Source organism: Meleagris gallopavo, chromosome 1 (genome assembly GCF_000146605.3).
Source record: "Meleagris gallopavo isolate NT-WF06-2002-E0010 breed Aviagen turkey brand Nicholas breeding stock chromosome 1, Turkey_5.1, whole genome shotgun sequence".
NCBI classification, from domain to species: Eukaryota; Metazoa; Chordata; class Aves; order Galliformes; family Phasianidae; genus Meleagris; species Meleagris gallopavo.
The window spans coordinates 8,264,197-8,280,010 of NC_015011.2; the positions used below are offsets into that span (position 1 = coordinate 8,264,197).

The 15,814-nt window shown below is 39.1% G+C and overlaps 1 protein-coding gene across 2 annotated transcripts in view; it reads right to left on the reverse strand.

The window, feature by feature from the left end:
* Positions 1–432: 432 nt before the first annotated feature.
* SEC61A2 (SEC61 translocon alpha 2 subunit) overlaps positions 433–15,814 on the reverse strand; it is a 16,799-nt gene continuing 1,417 nt past the window's right edge. The window contains exons 2-14 of one of the 2 annotated variants that reach the window (XM_019618585.2): positions 14,150–14,217; positions 12,162–12,250; positions 11,284–11,365; positions 10,315–10,380; positions 8,560–8,638; positions 6,472–6,603; positions 6,214–6,323; positions 5,468–5,621; positions 4,429–4,589; positions 2,887–3,084; positions 2,464–2,655; positions 2,235–2,311; positions 433–1,533 (exon numbers count right to left, since the gene is read on the reverse strand). In XM_019618585.2, coding sequence (XP_019474130.1) covers positions 1,347–1,533; positions 2,235–2,311; positions 2,464–2,655; positions 2,887–3,084; positions 4,429–4,589; positions 5,468–5,621; positions 6,214–6,323; positions 6,472–6,603; positions 8,560–8,638; positions 10,315–10,380; positions 11,284–11,365; positions 12,162–12,250; positions 14,150–14,217 — 1,595 coding nt within the window. In that variant the 3' untranslated portion in view covers positions 433–1,346. The remainder of the gene's footprint in view (positions 1,534–2,234; positions 2,312–2,463; positions 2,656–2,886; positions 3,085–4,428; positions 4,590–5,467; positions 5,622–6,213; positions 6,324–6,471; positions 6,604–8,559; positions 8,639–10,314; positions 10,381–11,283; positions 11,366–12,161; positions 12,251–14,149; positions 14,218–15,814) is intronic. The other variant, XM_019618611.2, reaches the window with a different exon arrangement.

Below are 15,814 nucleotides of genomic sequence, written 5' to 3' on the forward strand. Positions count from 1 at the left end.
CCATCACAGCTTAAAGGTTAGAAACTAAAAGTCACCATAAGCATGTGCTAATATCAACCACTGTCTCTGAAATATACTTGGATGAACATGCATAATTAGGAAGATTTTTCCTAACTCAGAAATTAAGTAGAAATCTTGTGACTTTCACAAACAGCACCATAAAGGTGCTTTCAAATTAAGGCTGAAAAAAGAAATCAAAATATGAAACCAAAAGGGAAAAATCCACTGACTACAACTGAACAGAAAAGATTTTAAAGGGGCAAAGACTTCAGATTATCTCTTTTTTAAATTCAGATCAGCTTTCAACAGCCTTAATTATACTACAAGAGAAAGGATAAACAGGAGAGGAGCCTTCCAGACCGACCTCACTAATACAGTGTGTGTGAAATTACTGCATGTGAATTATGGATCTTGCACAGGTAAGACACAGGAGAGAGCTTAATTAAATAAGTTTATTGTCTAATGTTTACACTTGTTACGTTGCCACTGTAAAGTGCAACAACATAAATAAATTTTCAGCAGGAACTTCACGTTCCCCCCTTCCCTTCTATGAACACTGCTTTAGGAACCAGGCTTTGTTCTTTAGACTCACAAAAGCAAAGTGGACACGAAGTTTCAGTGGCACAGTTTTCACAAATACATGTTTAAAACAAAACTACTGGGCTGGCTTGGCAGCATGACAGCAGTACCATGCTGTCTCACAGGAAGCCCAGGGCAAGAAATTGACCTGCCCCAGTCCTTGCAATGCAGCAAATCCACCACAAAACCAGTTCACAGGTGAGATGAGTATCAGTCTCTGGTAAAATGTTTGCTTGTCCAGCCTTGGAGCTAAGGGGCAGGCGACTGGGTGGGGACACCACCAAGGAGAAAGGAGTGCCGAGTTCAATGATGGCAAAATACAAGTTAAAAAAGTATAAAAAAATTAGGGTACAGGCTACAACTCAACTCTTTCAAGAATACTGGCACGTGGCATTCTGAACTCAGATTATTTTTTTCCTATTAATGATAGAGAAATAAATTTAACGTTTTTATGCTGTGTGCAAAAAATATTTACCAGCGCCAAACTGATACATTTTCCCATCTCACTGTAGTGTCTGAACAGCAAGGTAGATGAATTGGTTTCCAGCATTACAGGCAACATTAGATATACTCAAACAAGATAATGTAAACTTTAGTCTTAAGGCAGCTGGTACTGATGCTGCACGCAGGCATTGCTCAAGGCCCATTACAGCAATGGGACATGTAGCACTTGAAAACAAGTAAAAAGAAAATAGCATTGTTGGACTAAATGACTCATGTTGTCAAAATACTTTCCCTTTCACACAAACCATGAAATGTTTGGACATCTAGAAAAATAACGCTCCTACTCCTCCAACTTCTGCCTGTTCTTTTACAAAGATTTCAAAATACTGATAAATAATGGTGACTGCAAGCAGAATGCCCGTGCCCGACCCAATGGCTCCTAGAAAGTCAGCCAGAACTGAAAGGGCACCAATGCACAAACCACCAAACGCAGCTGCTGTAGGGATATACCTGGAACCAAAACATACATTCATGATCATGCATTTTCATACAAGAGTTCAGAAATATATCTACTATTAAAACAACCAGCTAGAATATTTAGAGACAAGCTCAGCTGTGCAGCTGCAACTCTACCATTAACTCTTAAAAGTTTCTAAACCACATTTGCACAACACAGAAATTAAAATAAATATTCACTGATAGGAAAGCTGTATAAACAACTGATCACTGGTAAAGATTTTGATTCATGAAATAACAATTTATTATTATTTTTTTAAATATATGCATGCTATTTAACCTCCACAAGACTTTTGGCTTAAATACAGAGGCATAAATCTGCCTAGCAATGCAGATCTTCAGGCTTTGCACACTGAACAAAATCCCACTTTTGCAGCATTGTTTTAGTAATGGTAAATTAGACACCTGTCTAGTGTAAAAGTGATGGTGTCTTTCTATTAAAGACAGAGAAGAGATTGAACCCAAATTCCTTTGTTACTCTGCTTACGCAAAAGACACTCGAAGTTAATCTCTTCATTAATCCTATATGCATCTTTTGCATTCCAGAGAAAGACAGCTTAATGAGAGCAATATCTTGACATTTGTAGCAGAAACAAGCCCCTGATTTTTCCAAGAACTTTTGTTCTCGTTGACACCTTCCCAGTACTCTCAATTGCCCAGTAGAGCAGCACAGCTGAAAGTCAGCATTTTCTTACCTGTTAAGCTCATGAACCATTGAAGTATCCCTGTGGCCTCTCATCACCATTTGCTGTTCCTTGAGTTGCTTGGCAACCTGCAGAAACATAATTTGATGAAATTGCTGCAGTTTTTCCAGTCATCTGATATTTAGTCACAGTAATAACTGATCAGTAAGGATCAGTCAGTTCTAAATCAGAGGCAGTGTTTGAAAATACAGTCATTAGGGACATTTATCAGAACACCTACATCTTTTGCTGATGAACCAGACACTTCAATCCAAGTCTTCGAGAAAAAAGCGCAGGAGCCCAACATAAAAATTATATAAACTATTACATGGACAGGATCCTCAAATATTGCACCCATGGATTCTGGAGGGGACAAGTAGTAGCACAGACCACCAACAGGGTAAGAACGAGCAGGGCCACCGCCACTCACATCCTACAGAAGGGGAAGAAGACAGACAATTAGGTGTTTCTCACAGACCTCTCACATTCTAATCCTGCATTTATAGAGGAATTCCTCATCAACATTCCAAAAACCACTTTTCCATACAACTGTCAGAAATTAAGTATTCCAGTCTTCCGCTGGTTAAATACTCGAGTTTCACAATAAGGTAACATATATATATATTTATATGTTCTTTTTTTAAAAGGTGATTAAGATACTTACTGCCCACTGTCCTAATAAGTTCACCAAGAAGTTGCCACTAAAACGAACAGACAACATCTGGGAAATAACATAGAGGTTTGAAACTAAGGCAGACTGCAGAATGATGGGAATGTTGGAGGTATAGAAGAGCTTGATCGGATAGCTACTGTACTGTCCTCGGTATCGAGCAGACTTGATGGGCAAATCAACACGAAAGCCCTACAAGAAAGAACACAAAGACACCAAATTTATTTCTGAGAAAGAAATGCTTCCTAGTATGTCTACAAGTTATTCCTGAGGATATCTACTAGATAAACAAGGAGTGCAAAGTCTGGAACAGTAAAGCCCCAGGGCTTCTTGCTACAGACTGAACTACAGACTTTAAGGATTTGTGTTACTGCTTGGGTGTTTTACATTCTTTCTATAGCAAATAAGAGAGAAGGTTTATAAATAACATTTCTCTAAAATACAATTACTTTATAACATTTGGTTTGATAAAAACTATGTAATGGCTTTTAACTTAACTGACAAGTATCAGCAGACCTGCCATGTCTGTAAGTCCTACTTTCTGGGGCAGGCTCCTATCCCAGTAGGCCCAAGAAATTTGAAAACTAGAGAATTCAAGCTTTTTTACTTCCACTCAGTCTGAACTATTTTAAAGATGCATGGTTACACAAACAAAACAATACAGACCAATATGCAGGTCTCCTTTAATGTCCATTTTAGGAAATACTCAAGTTTAAAGACAAACCCTAGCTAAGGATCTAATGAAAAATCAAGGGGGAAAGGGAACAATAAGCCATGCATTAATTACACTTGTTTTCTAGAACAAATCTGTATTACACATGCCCCAAAGAAGCAAGGTTCTTCAGCTCTGTTCAAAAGTAGTATTTTCTTTTTAAACTCAACTATGAATATCAAGTATATTAATTGTATGATAGAACCAGAGCAGTTTCATAATCCATTTTTAGTAAAAATACCCAAATAGTGTGTGTGGTGGTTAGTGGAAAGTGAGATGACATCACTGCCTGATTACAAGTATGTGTGTCCATAACACTGAACAGCTGCATTGTCACAGGGTTTTGTTACTGAAGAAATGCTATTCAAATTAAGAATAAGAGCTCCTTACTCTGAATCACAGAAGGGTTGGAAGGCACCTCAAGGATCATGAATCTCCAATCCTCCTGCCACAGGCAGGGCCACCAACCTCCCCATTTAATACTAGACCAGGCTGCCCAGAGCCCCATCCAGCCTGGCCTTGAACACCTCCAGGGACGGGGCGTCCACAACCTCTCTGGGCAGCCTGTTCCAGCACCTCACCACTCTTTCTGTAAAGAACTTCCCCCTGACATCCAACTTAAATCTCCCCTCCCTCAACTTAAAACTATTTCCCCTTGTCCTGCTGTTATCTACCCTTGTAAAGAGCTGAGATCAAGATCTCAAGATCAGATACTTCATTTATTCCACTGTAGCAATTTCTTTTTTCAATGACCACATTACCAGGAGTTCATGCCCTTCTACCAATACAGTTTCAGAGCTACTACGAGAAATTCCTCATTTTACCTGAAAATAGATGACTACAGCAAATACAAATACTGTAGCAATCAAATTCATGAGGTTGGGCAAATTCTGTCGGTAAAAAGCCTCCCGCAAGGCGCGGACTTTGTCGGTTCGTGTAGCCAGAAGATGAAACAATGCAATCACAGCACCTTCAAACTCTGTTCCTGGAGAAAGCAGAACAACAGAAGAGACTTGAAACTGTCAGTTATTAATAGAGTTTTAAAAAGACCATCACATCTTTCTTCAGGATTTTTTCAAAGTGACAGGTATAAAATAAGATGCAACACAACATCCGTCCTGTTACAGATGTATCATCACAGTGTGCTGCCTTAACTCACAGGCTGTGAGTCTTTTCTGGATGTAAGAGGAAGATCAGAAGGAAGAAAAAAAAAAAAAAACTAAAGAGAAGAAAAATAACTTCAAAAAAGTAGTAATAAACCACAGCAGACAGAAAAACTTCAAGTTTGGTAACGATGAGAGCTAACTAAAATCCTGGCTTAGGATTTCAAATACGTGCATTAAATGAATTAACTTCAGGATGCAAAGACAGGATGCATCTTAGCTTGGCATTTACAGTCTCAGCACAACCAAACATTGGCTGAGGAATGGCAGTCCCTGAAGAAACAAACAACCTTAAAGTAATTGGGAAGCTCCAACTGTAACAGTAACCTACAGCCCCAAAAACAGCTTGATCATAAAGAACTCCCCCAAGCAAGCAGAATTTAAACACCCCAATTTCTACAGACTGAGGTGTGCTAAAACAAGGCTATTTCAGTTTGGAAATCAGAAGTTTTCCATCAAGGGGCTGTAGCTCCCATTTTACCTACTGCAATTCAAATCAACAAAAGCAAACATGCAGGTAATTTATCTTTGTGTGAGTTAAACAATGCTTCCATCTTTAATGTTAGACAATGGATTTTAGAAGCTAACCATCACACATAAAAACATCTTTTCAAAGTCCACCTGATGCACACCTGATCGAGTGTACATATAGCACGCATCCACAGAAACACATTATAGCTAATTGTAATAGCACAGGTACCTCTGCCAGTGTTGATGGTAGTGGGACTAAACGCCTTCCAGACAATGGTTTCACAGATATTGGTAGCAATAAAGAGGGAAATACCAGATCCCAACCCATAACCTTTCTGCAGCAACTCATCCAACAGCAGCACAATCAAGCCAGCAACAAATAGCTGTGGGAAAAGAAAAAGAACTGAGCAGAAACAAGAATAAATCAAGTCAGGAATTGCATATTAATCTTGTTTCAGTATTTTCATCATGTTGGAGAGAGCTCATTAAGTTTTTAATTGAAGTATCATTCATACAGATTTCTGCCCCCTCACATGCACATCACACCTGCCAAAAATCTGTGACTTTTCAACACCGATGCAAGCAAACAGATTACACAGTAAGTATTTATTTCTTTTTAAGTGTTTACATTTGTACATGTACTGATGTGCTCTACAGGATAATGCCTCAAAGTTGAATGTATAACCTTTAGTGAGAAGTCCTCAGTGGCACCGAACAGCAGCTATTGCTTGCAAAATTCCCATATTTGAAACGAAGCAGCTACTCCCTATCTGAAATATTTATGATACTAATTATCCCAACTTTCTCTTCCTTTATGGAAGATTTAGAATTTCTCATATGTAGACAGATAGATATGAAGGATGTTGCTTCACAGCATTAAATAAATTAAAGGCAACCAGACACAGAAAGATTTTTCCTTCCAACCATACTACATTTAATCAGTTTTAATTACACAAAGAATAGCTCACTACAAACCTGAATTATAATGAGAAGGCAAATGCCAGCACCCATTTCAGCAGGATCTCCATACATTCCAGTCATAACATAGACAATGGCTTGCCCAATGGTAATAATCATCCCAAATACTGCAACAGGACAAGAAGAAAATCCTTTATAACATGAAAAATTTCCTGAATTCATCTATCAAAGAAATTCAAGCTCCCTATCTCTAAAGTAGACTGGTTTCCCATGAATAAAACTATGTTCAGTAACATGAATCAGAACAGTGCTTACGTTTCTGAGCTCCATTGAACAAGGCTCTGTCTTTCGGTGTATCACCAACTTCAATGATCTTTGCTCCAGCTAGCAGCTGCATGATCAAACCAGATGTCACAATGGGAGAGATACCTAATTCCATCAATGTACCTACCAGGAAGAAAACACAAATGCAATTAAAGATCTTCCAGGTTGGATGTGGCTCTGGGCAGCCTGGTCTGGTGCTTGGCAACCCTGCCAATAGCAGGGGGTTGAAACTCAATGATCATCGTGGTCCTTTTCAACCCAGGCAATTCTGTGATTCTGATTCCTAAAGAATTATACGCTGAGGATATTAGGCCTGTTAAAAGATTTTAGCTAAAGAACATTTTTCACAACTCTTGAAATGTATATTTCGGTATAGGCATACTCTCAACAAAGCCCATTATCAGCTCACAGAAGAGTGCTGTGTAAAAATCTGTGACATTGAAGGCAAACTGAAGTGGTTTTTCACTTTACGTATCTTTGTGAAACAATGTGGGCACTGCAGGTAAGCACACACAGAACCTCAGGGCTTTACACAGTGAGCTTTTTGGCATACCGTACCAAGAAACCTCAACCAGAAGCATCTTCTACTGCTTCAACTGCCATCACAAATCACAAACTCTATAGATGAGAGCACTGAAGTTTAGGACTTAATGAAACAAACACATCGTTAAGATGTTCTACTCTGCCATCTCACCCACTGGCACCATGTCATCAAGCTAACAAGTTTCAAATGCATACAACAGGAAGATACAACTTCGTAAAACATAACTTCTGCAGCACATAGGTTCATATTCCAGAAAACCTGCCTTCTTTTTCCCCCAGCCTTTCATTCAGTGTAGTAACAGCTGGGCATCAAGCACTCCACATGCAACTACAGAACTACCACCACATACTCTAATGCAGATATATTCTCTGCAAGATGTTGTTTAACTACTGATATCTGCTTGAATTATATTATAAAGTGGTATGAGAGCAGAACTGAATTTACCCAAAGCAATTAAATTCATTCATAAATGCATTTTATTCTGACATTGTCACAATACTTATCAGAGAGATAAAAATGAGAATCAATGCACAATTCCTTAGAACTCTGCAAACTTAAGAGTAATTCTGCTCTCACCTGTAGCACAGCAGTGTTCCATCCTAAAATGACCATGAATATTATTAAGAAAATAGTATTTAGCCACTAGAGACTCGCAAAGTGTCAAGAAGAATCAGCGACAGGGGAAGAGTGGCTTACAGAGCCATGTGAAAGGTCAAAGGAAGCAGAAATGGCATATAAAAGATAATCAGACAAGAAGCTTATTTACCCTCATATTCAGTTCAAAGGGACACATCCTCTGCAGGAAGTATCATGCTTTATTTCCCTTTTCCTGCACACACTGAGCAATTTGCTTAGAAACTGCTGCTGCAACTTGTGCCACTGCTTGGTGTAATGTAATGTCTATCTTCACTGCTATCACATTTGCCTTTCCTAAATAATTCCTTCACATTACAGGGTCCCATTGCTTCTCTCACTTGCAGCCACTTTGCCAAGGTACAGATGAGGTCAGCGACCTTACTTAAAGTCATGCATGACAAGTCATGGATCTTAAGCTCTTGACTTCCAAGCATTAGTTTAATACTTTTACACATTATTTTGGGCTCCATTTGTCTTTTCTACAGTAAACTACTTTGGGTTTGCTACAAGGTAAGCTTAATCACTTCTGCCCTTAGCTTTCCAACCTACACAATTACCTATAATGCTGCAGAAGTGTTATGAGGTATAACCAACTTGCACAGACAAAGTATTTTCCTTCATAATTAAGAAAAAAAAAGACCCAATGTTTCATATATTATCAGAAAAAGATTGCTTTACAGTTGGATACAGAACCATCCTGGAAGTTGAGAATCAAGATGAATCTCGCTTGCGCATCGAAGGCAGCTCCATTCCTAAGACAAAATCCATCTCAGGTATCATTCATCATATCACATCACAGTGTTTCAACACGATAGCTGGGCTTTGTGAAATTTTACACCCAATCATTTTCCCTCACAGTCTGTTTGTACTGATAAAAAGAAAAGAAAGAATTTACTAACCTCTGTTTGATGCAAGAATGACTCGCATCCAGTAGAAAGGATCTGCTGAATCTGATGACATAATTCCAAATAAAGGTATCTGCCAAAGCACAGAGCAATATTAACCAGATATATGAAGAGAGCAGACGTTAATCTAAGAACCTTAACTCGTAACGATTCAACTGCTACACTGTTCAGTATAATGTAATCCAACCAATCTTCTGTTTTTTAAATTAAACCAGACCACACAACAGTGTAAATGATTAGCACTGGCCAGATTACTACAGATGAAGATGTAAGTGGTTGCCATAAGCAGTCATAGAGTACCTCAGCCCTGGGAAAATATACAAGGAAAGAAACACAAAATAAATAGGTCAGATACCAAAAATGATTACGAGAACAGAGCACCCCCTCACCATGAATTCCACTGCTTATGAAATATATGAAATATGTGATATTTCAGTACTTATTTCACCACATTTTTTGCAGTAGAACAAATTGTAGCCAAACATCTTTGAGAAGACGTAAGAAAGCAGGGTTGTTTTGTTTTAATTTTAAACAGCCCTATACAAAATTCCTTTGTAGAACAAATTAAAGATGAAGCATAAATTCCAAATATTTTCCTCCATCAACTTTAAATACTCCAATTCAACAGCTGGGAATGTGTTTTAAAGCGTCCTATATGGAGCTGTACAAGTCAGCCAAGTTTATATTGAAAAAGGACATCAATTTTCCATATGTCAGCACCAAAGGATTTTGAGTTCTTTAAAACTCAATCACAAAAGAAGGCCCAGGCAATCCTTTAAATTATTTCCTGAAAACTCTGCACTATTTTCAATTAGCTACCATCACCTTCTGTACAGATTCAAATTCTTAATTATGCATCTATCTAGCAGCTAAGAAACACAAATAAAATCCACACTCTTCTATCTCTGGTATCATTCCCACATCCTCTGTTGAAAAACAGATAGGTTTGGGCCTTTTAACAGCCCTTCAGTGTTGTAAACATACAAATTATTAAACTGCTGCTACAGAATCTGACTGCAATGGGTAAGTTCAAGTCAATAAATAAATAAAATAGAACATAGAATGCCTAAGGTTGAAGATGTCTGGTTCATTTTAAAGGATCTGGAGGGTCTAAAATTGCTAAAATAAATAAAGTAATGCATGGATTTTCATTTTATGCAGTATCTAAATATTCAACAATATGTGTTTATAACCCTAGTTTCTAGGGTTTCCAGGAACTCCTGCAACTATGAATGAATGAAACCATAAATGTTTACAAAGACCTTGGAGGGAGTATCCTCATCAATATATTCAAAAAAGCACATTCTAAATGTAAGCTTAAACACCTCAGGACAAACATCTTCCCACAATCTTTGCAATCTTTTAGCTCGTTCAAGAGATCAGGTAAAAATAGTCATTTCTGTTCAAACTCATTACTGCTAAAGTTTAAATTTAGCTATGAACAGAGGCTAAAGAATGCATAAAACTGCTTGGCTTGCTTGGGCTACTAAACCAATCATTTGCTTTGCTTTTTATCCTGCAGTCAGTATCACTATTTCATAGGACATCTCACATCATAACAGCAACGTCATAATTTCTGAAAACATATACATGAATAATAAGGACTATTTTGGATACACAGTCTTCATTCATTAGCAATTAAAACACAAAACCGAAAGCAGATCAACATGAAATGAGAAATTCTCACACGTTTAGCATTTTCCATACAGAACACACCCTTTCAGAAACACAGAATATATCCATACGTACCTGACAGCATACTAAGAAAATGAAGAGAGTGATAGCTGTCCATAGTACCTTCTCTCTGAACTGGATCTACAGAACCAATTATAGATAGATATTATTGAGTCAATTGCATTCAGTATTTTCACTCTACTTCATACTAGAGCTAGATGCTGCATTGTTTGGAACTAAATGTGAAAGATATTGAGCCAGACGGCAACATTTCTCATCAGGAATTATTTTTAATATGATTTCAGATTTTTTAGAGTGACAGCCATGGGCTTCTATGTAGTCAAAGACAGCTTGCATGGGATCTGGCAGTGTGCCTGAAATTCAGAGAGTAGAACATGTTTTATATATAGTATTCTAACACAGTGAATATTTACCAAAAAACAACAGCATGGCTAAATGTGGACATATCAGAACATGAAATACTAATGCAAAAATCCTTATCTGCTGTGATTTTATCTCTAGGCTTCAACAGATTGACAGCACTGTTTTGTAAGACTGAAGGTTACTCGAGTGCTGTAAAGTTTTTAGAGATTTAACTGCTAAAGGCAAGTGATTAAAAAACAGAAGAACCATGAGTTTTGGATAAGAAATCAGAGCAGTGAGAAAGAAGTTCTTCAAAAGTTGTTGCAGGAAGCTTAAATTCACCATTATGTGAATGGACATAGACTACAAATTTTAGAGGCTTTTTCCCCCACCGAAATATTTCTATGGATGTACATCAGGTATTACTTTTAAAAGATTGACAGAGCAATGATCATCAGTCAGTAACATTAAGAGATCCCCGTGGTCACAACGCACAAACCACTCTATGATTCTATGATATGAGTCCATGATTTGAGGCAGAATGCTGCAACTAGTTCCACAGAAGAAGAACCACGAGGTTTAAATTTGAAAGAGAGAACAACTCAAAGCCTGAGACAGAAAGCAAAGCACTTGAAGAGACCAAGAGAGAGCTCTGTTGCAGTGCTACGTTCAAGTTCCCACCTCTCCTCCATGGACCGTAAACACTGGGATAAGCGTGTTCACTGCAGACAAGAGCACAGCAGCTACTAAAATGAGACATGAACTGACACACAAAACAGATACAGTGTAAGTAACACATTTCTGCTTCCAACCACTGATGCTGCCTGTAGAGAAGTAACAGGAGAAAAGGTTAGTGGCTAGTTTTATAGGCTCTGAATACCCACAAACAAGAATCTGTAAACTGAGGCAGCAGGGCAACTCCCCAGCCAAAAGGAATTCAGAATTAGTCTGCAACTTTGTAAGTGAAAGCATACACTTAATTTGAGGCAAAGTAGTTCCAGTAATTTAATGTATTTACTGATACAGACTCACTTCTAAAAGAGGCCAGATGCTAAAAATACATACAGTACAAAGTTAAAAAAAGAAAAATAGTGACAGCGGCAAATAAATCCAGCGTCTTGCCTTAGATTTTATGAAGTGCTGACCCACTTTGCCAAGAGCTGTTTCAATTTCATTGTTCAGATTTAAAGTACAGACTTCAAAAAAGAAAAATGTTGAGCAGAACTGTTTCTGCAGCCCAAAGCTTAACGTTAGCTTCTGGGGTATCAGTCTCCTCAACTACCCTGGCCCTTAAGTCAATTAAAGTGAACATGAGCATTAGAGAAATCCTGCAACACCCAAATCACACTTGGTTCACAGGGAACAGTCTCTGTGATTCAAAGAAATAAAAAAAAGAGAAAAGAAAAAGGAGGCATTTGAATCCATATGCCAAGAACAGCAAAATACCAACTGGTACCAAAATATTCCAGCCACAAATGATAACAAGCACGAAAAGTACATTTCACCGTCTGATCAGATCCTACTGGACATTTTCTTCTTTTGGTACTTTTCTCACTTACAGCTCATGAAGATAAATGGACGTGAGTCCCATCATCCTGGTGTTCTGAACACTGTGTTCTACTTCATGTCTGTGAAGTATCTGAGAGATCTGTGTGTGTAGCATGAACAAACATAACTACAAAAAAGCAACGCTTGCTTCTGGCAGCCAACATCTCCAAATGACAAAAGCAACACTCCCTAGTGACAGAAAAAGCCCACTTCCTTCCTCAAAATAATGGGAAAAGGCTCAATGAGAGCCCACCTGAATGTAAACTGTGTGCTCTCTGCACAATCAACAATCATAGAACATTAAGCTTAGAGATTTTTTTTTCTACTTTGCTATCTTTGTCTCTTGTCCCGGCCTTAACCAACCCACTAAAATAATTACTAATGATGCCTGCCAGTGACAGCTTGCAAGAAAACAATAAATAAAAAAGACTTGTTAAACAGAATGGCCTAAGTCACTTGATAGACTATACATAAGCAAGGAACATTATGTAAAATGGTCAAAAGACTTTAGTCTTGGGAAGGACGTTCCCAAGATATCCTTCACTTCAAATTCGTACTAAGTTGGCAACAGACAATCATTGCTTAGCCAGTGACCTAGATAGTGAAAGAGACAAAGTGACCCAAGTAGCAAGGACAAGAACTGCTCTGGGCATCCTTCACCAGCTGATGGAGGACACTGACAAACCATGTCTCTCCCCCTACTCTTCTTCTTCATCAGAAAGAGGAAGAAACCAAGAGAAAATCACAACTGTTGCCGAGCTTTACAGAAACCTCAGTATCTGTAGATTTGTCTCAGCTTTCTCATCGATGCCACTTAACTAGAAGAAATGGGACAGATGGATGTAACAAACTCATTCAAAAATATACCGTAAACAAACATGAGAAGATTGCACTGAAGTTGAAAGCTGCAGAAACACAGTGGTTATCTTCCACTCAATCAGGTGCATCCCGATCTTAGCACAAGGTCTGGCTCTGGAGACTCAAGAAGCCTTTGTCTGACTGGTATCACTTGTCTGAAGATCTGTCCCGAGAGGGAAAGACAGCTTGGAACGGCAGATAAGGCAAAGAGCCAAGGGATCAACCTTCTTAGAAATAAGTTCCAGAGGGGGACAATCAGCAGTTTTTACCATACCTTTTCCATTGAAGCCAGCACCTGGCTACCAGAAAAATCATCTCTGCATCCAGACCTAACCCTCAGGAATCTCTCAACAGTGTGAGAATATTCTTCAGGACAGTATCATGCTCACAGCTATGCATTTCTTTCTAACAATAAAAATCAGTATTTGCCTCTTATTTTCTGTTGTGGCTGGCATGAAAATTCCATAAATTTGCTACTCTAATTAGAACTTTTGTCACCTAGGTGATACACGACTGTTTGAGTATCAGTAAACAAAGCTTATTTTCATTATTATTATTATTTTTGACAGGGACAGTCTCTTCCTATCTACATAAATTAACTAATTTTGATCTAGAAAACAGGCAAAGAAATGGGTTCTAGGGCTGCAGGATTAGGTCAGATGTAAATGAACTCATTTCATTGGTCTCAGAACAAAGAGAAGTGTCACAGCTAGTAGGTTATTTGAACCTTATCACAAATCACTTTCCCACCTCATCAAGTGGAAAAATGGCTGTAGGAGAAAAAAATATTTTGAGGGAAAAAAATCCACAGGAAAAAATGCCTGAAAATCCCGTGGTATGTTAAAATTGATGTAGTTGTAGGGAACTGAATACAATGAATTCAGTCCAGAGATAAGACATTTAAAAACCAAAATGAGTTAGTACCGTTAGCATATGGAAGAATTTGGTTTGTAGAAGGCTGTTAAGAATGTATTACGATGATAATCTTTTACCTTAATGTGGCTTTCCTTTCTCCCAAAGGATATGCCCTACCTGAGGGACCACTATCTGCATTTGTATTGTGGTGTGGAGTTGAACGAGTTGAACGCATTATTCTCTTATCTGAGAACAAATTAAAGTAAAAACACAATGTAGCACTCACCTTTCTTTCTGGCTTCTGGATTTCAGGTAAAACTGCACAGAATGGCTTAATAACTTCTAAAAATTTAACTGTTGTAGAAAAAAATGAACAAAAAAAAGAGTAAGAAGAAAATATTTTACTGAACTTGTATGATTTATAAAACTTCATACTTCATATAACTTCTAAGGAAAAAAATAAAGGGTAAGAACACTACACGTGAATTACTTCATCAACACTCACTAACTGAACATGTGAAAAGTAATGCCCATTTCTTGAAGGAAGTGAAAAATGAACATAAAGCATAAATGACTTAGCTTGGAAGGAACCTCAAAGATCATTCAGTTCCAAACCCCCTGCCACAGGCAGGGTTGCCACCCACCAGATCAGGCTGCTCAGGGCCCCATCCAGCCTGGCCCTGCACACCTCCAGGGATGGGCCATCCATAACCTCTTTGGACAGCCTGTGCCAGTGCCTCACCTCTGAGTGAAAAATTTCCCCTAACATCTAAACTAACTCTCCTCTTTTAGTTCAAATCCCTAGTCCTATCACTACCAGACTGTATAAAAACTTTATGTCCCTTCTGCTTATAAGCTCCCTTTATGTACCAGAATGCTACCAGGTCTCCCCTGAGCCTTCTCCAAGTAGAACAACCCAAGCTTCCTCAGCCATTCTTGACACGAGAGGTGCTCCAGCCCTCTGAACATCTTTGTCCCCCCTCCTATGGACGTGTTCCAAAACCTCCACATTTTTCCTGAGCTCCAGACCTGGATGCAGTACAGCAGGTGGGGCCTCACAAGGGCAGAGCAGAGGGGGACAATCCCCTCCCTCTCCCTGCTATCACCTCTCTTCTGCTGCAGCTCAGAATACAGTTGGCCTTCTGGGCTGCAAGAGCACACTGCTGGCTCACATCCACCTTCTCATCCACCTGAACCCCGGACTCCTCTCCACAAAGCTGCTCTCAATGAGCTCTTCTCCCAGTCTGTACCCATGATTGGAACTGCCCCGACCCAAATGCAACACCTTGTATGTAGCCTTGTTGCAACTCATTAGGATTTCACTTTTCAAGGAAACGTGGAAAAGAATTCTTATTTATAGAATTACAAAATGGCCTGGGCTGGAAGAGACCTCAAGGATCACAAATCTCCACCTCCCCTGCCACAGGCATGGCCACCAACCTCCCTGTTTAATACTAGACCAGGCTGCCCAGGGCCCCATCCAACCTGGCCTTGAACACCTCCAGGGACAGGGCGTCCACAACCTCTCTGGGCAGCCTGTTCCAGCACCTCACCACTCTTTCTGTAAAGAATTATTTACAAGAGATTGGCCCATCCCTTGTTCCATGGCTGGAATCACCTGCGATGCAGCAGTGAACTGAATCACATCCCACCTAAAAACACACGACCTGGTGCTTCTGTCAAGCACAGAAGCAATGGATGCACCTACCTAAGAACTAAAAGGCTTTATACACCTATTTCACTGACGGGAAAAAAAACAACAACATTGACATATCTTCAGAAACCTTCAGTTGCTGCAACACGTATTCCGACCGAAGTTTGTGGGATTTAACTTCTGCTACAACTCCCTCCGCAGTTTCTCCGTTAAAAACGCAGCACGGCTCAGCAGCCTCGGCTCTTTGCTACGAAAACCCCAACAACCCGAAGCACGGGGCGGGCGGTTTCCCTGCCA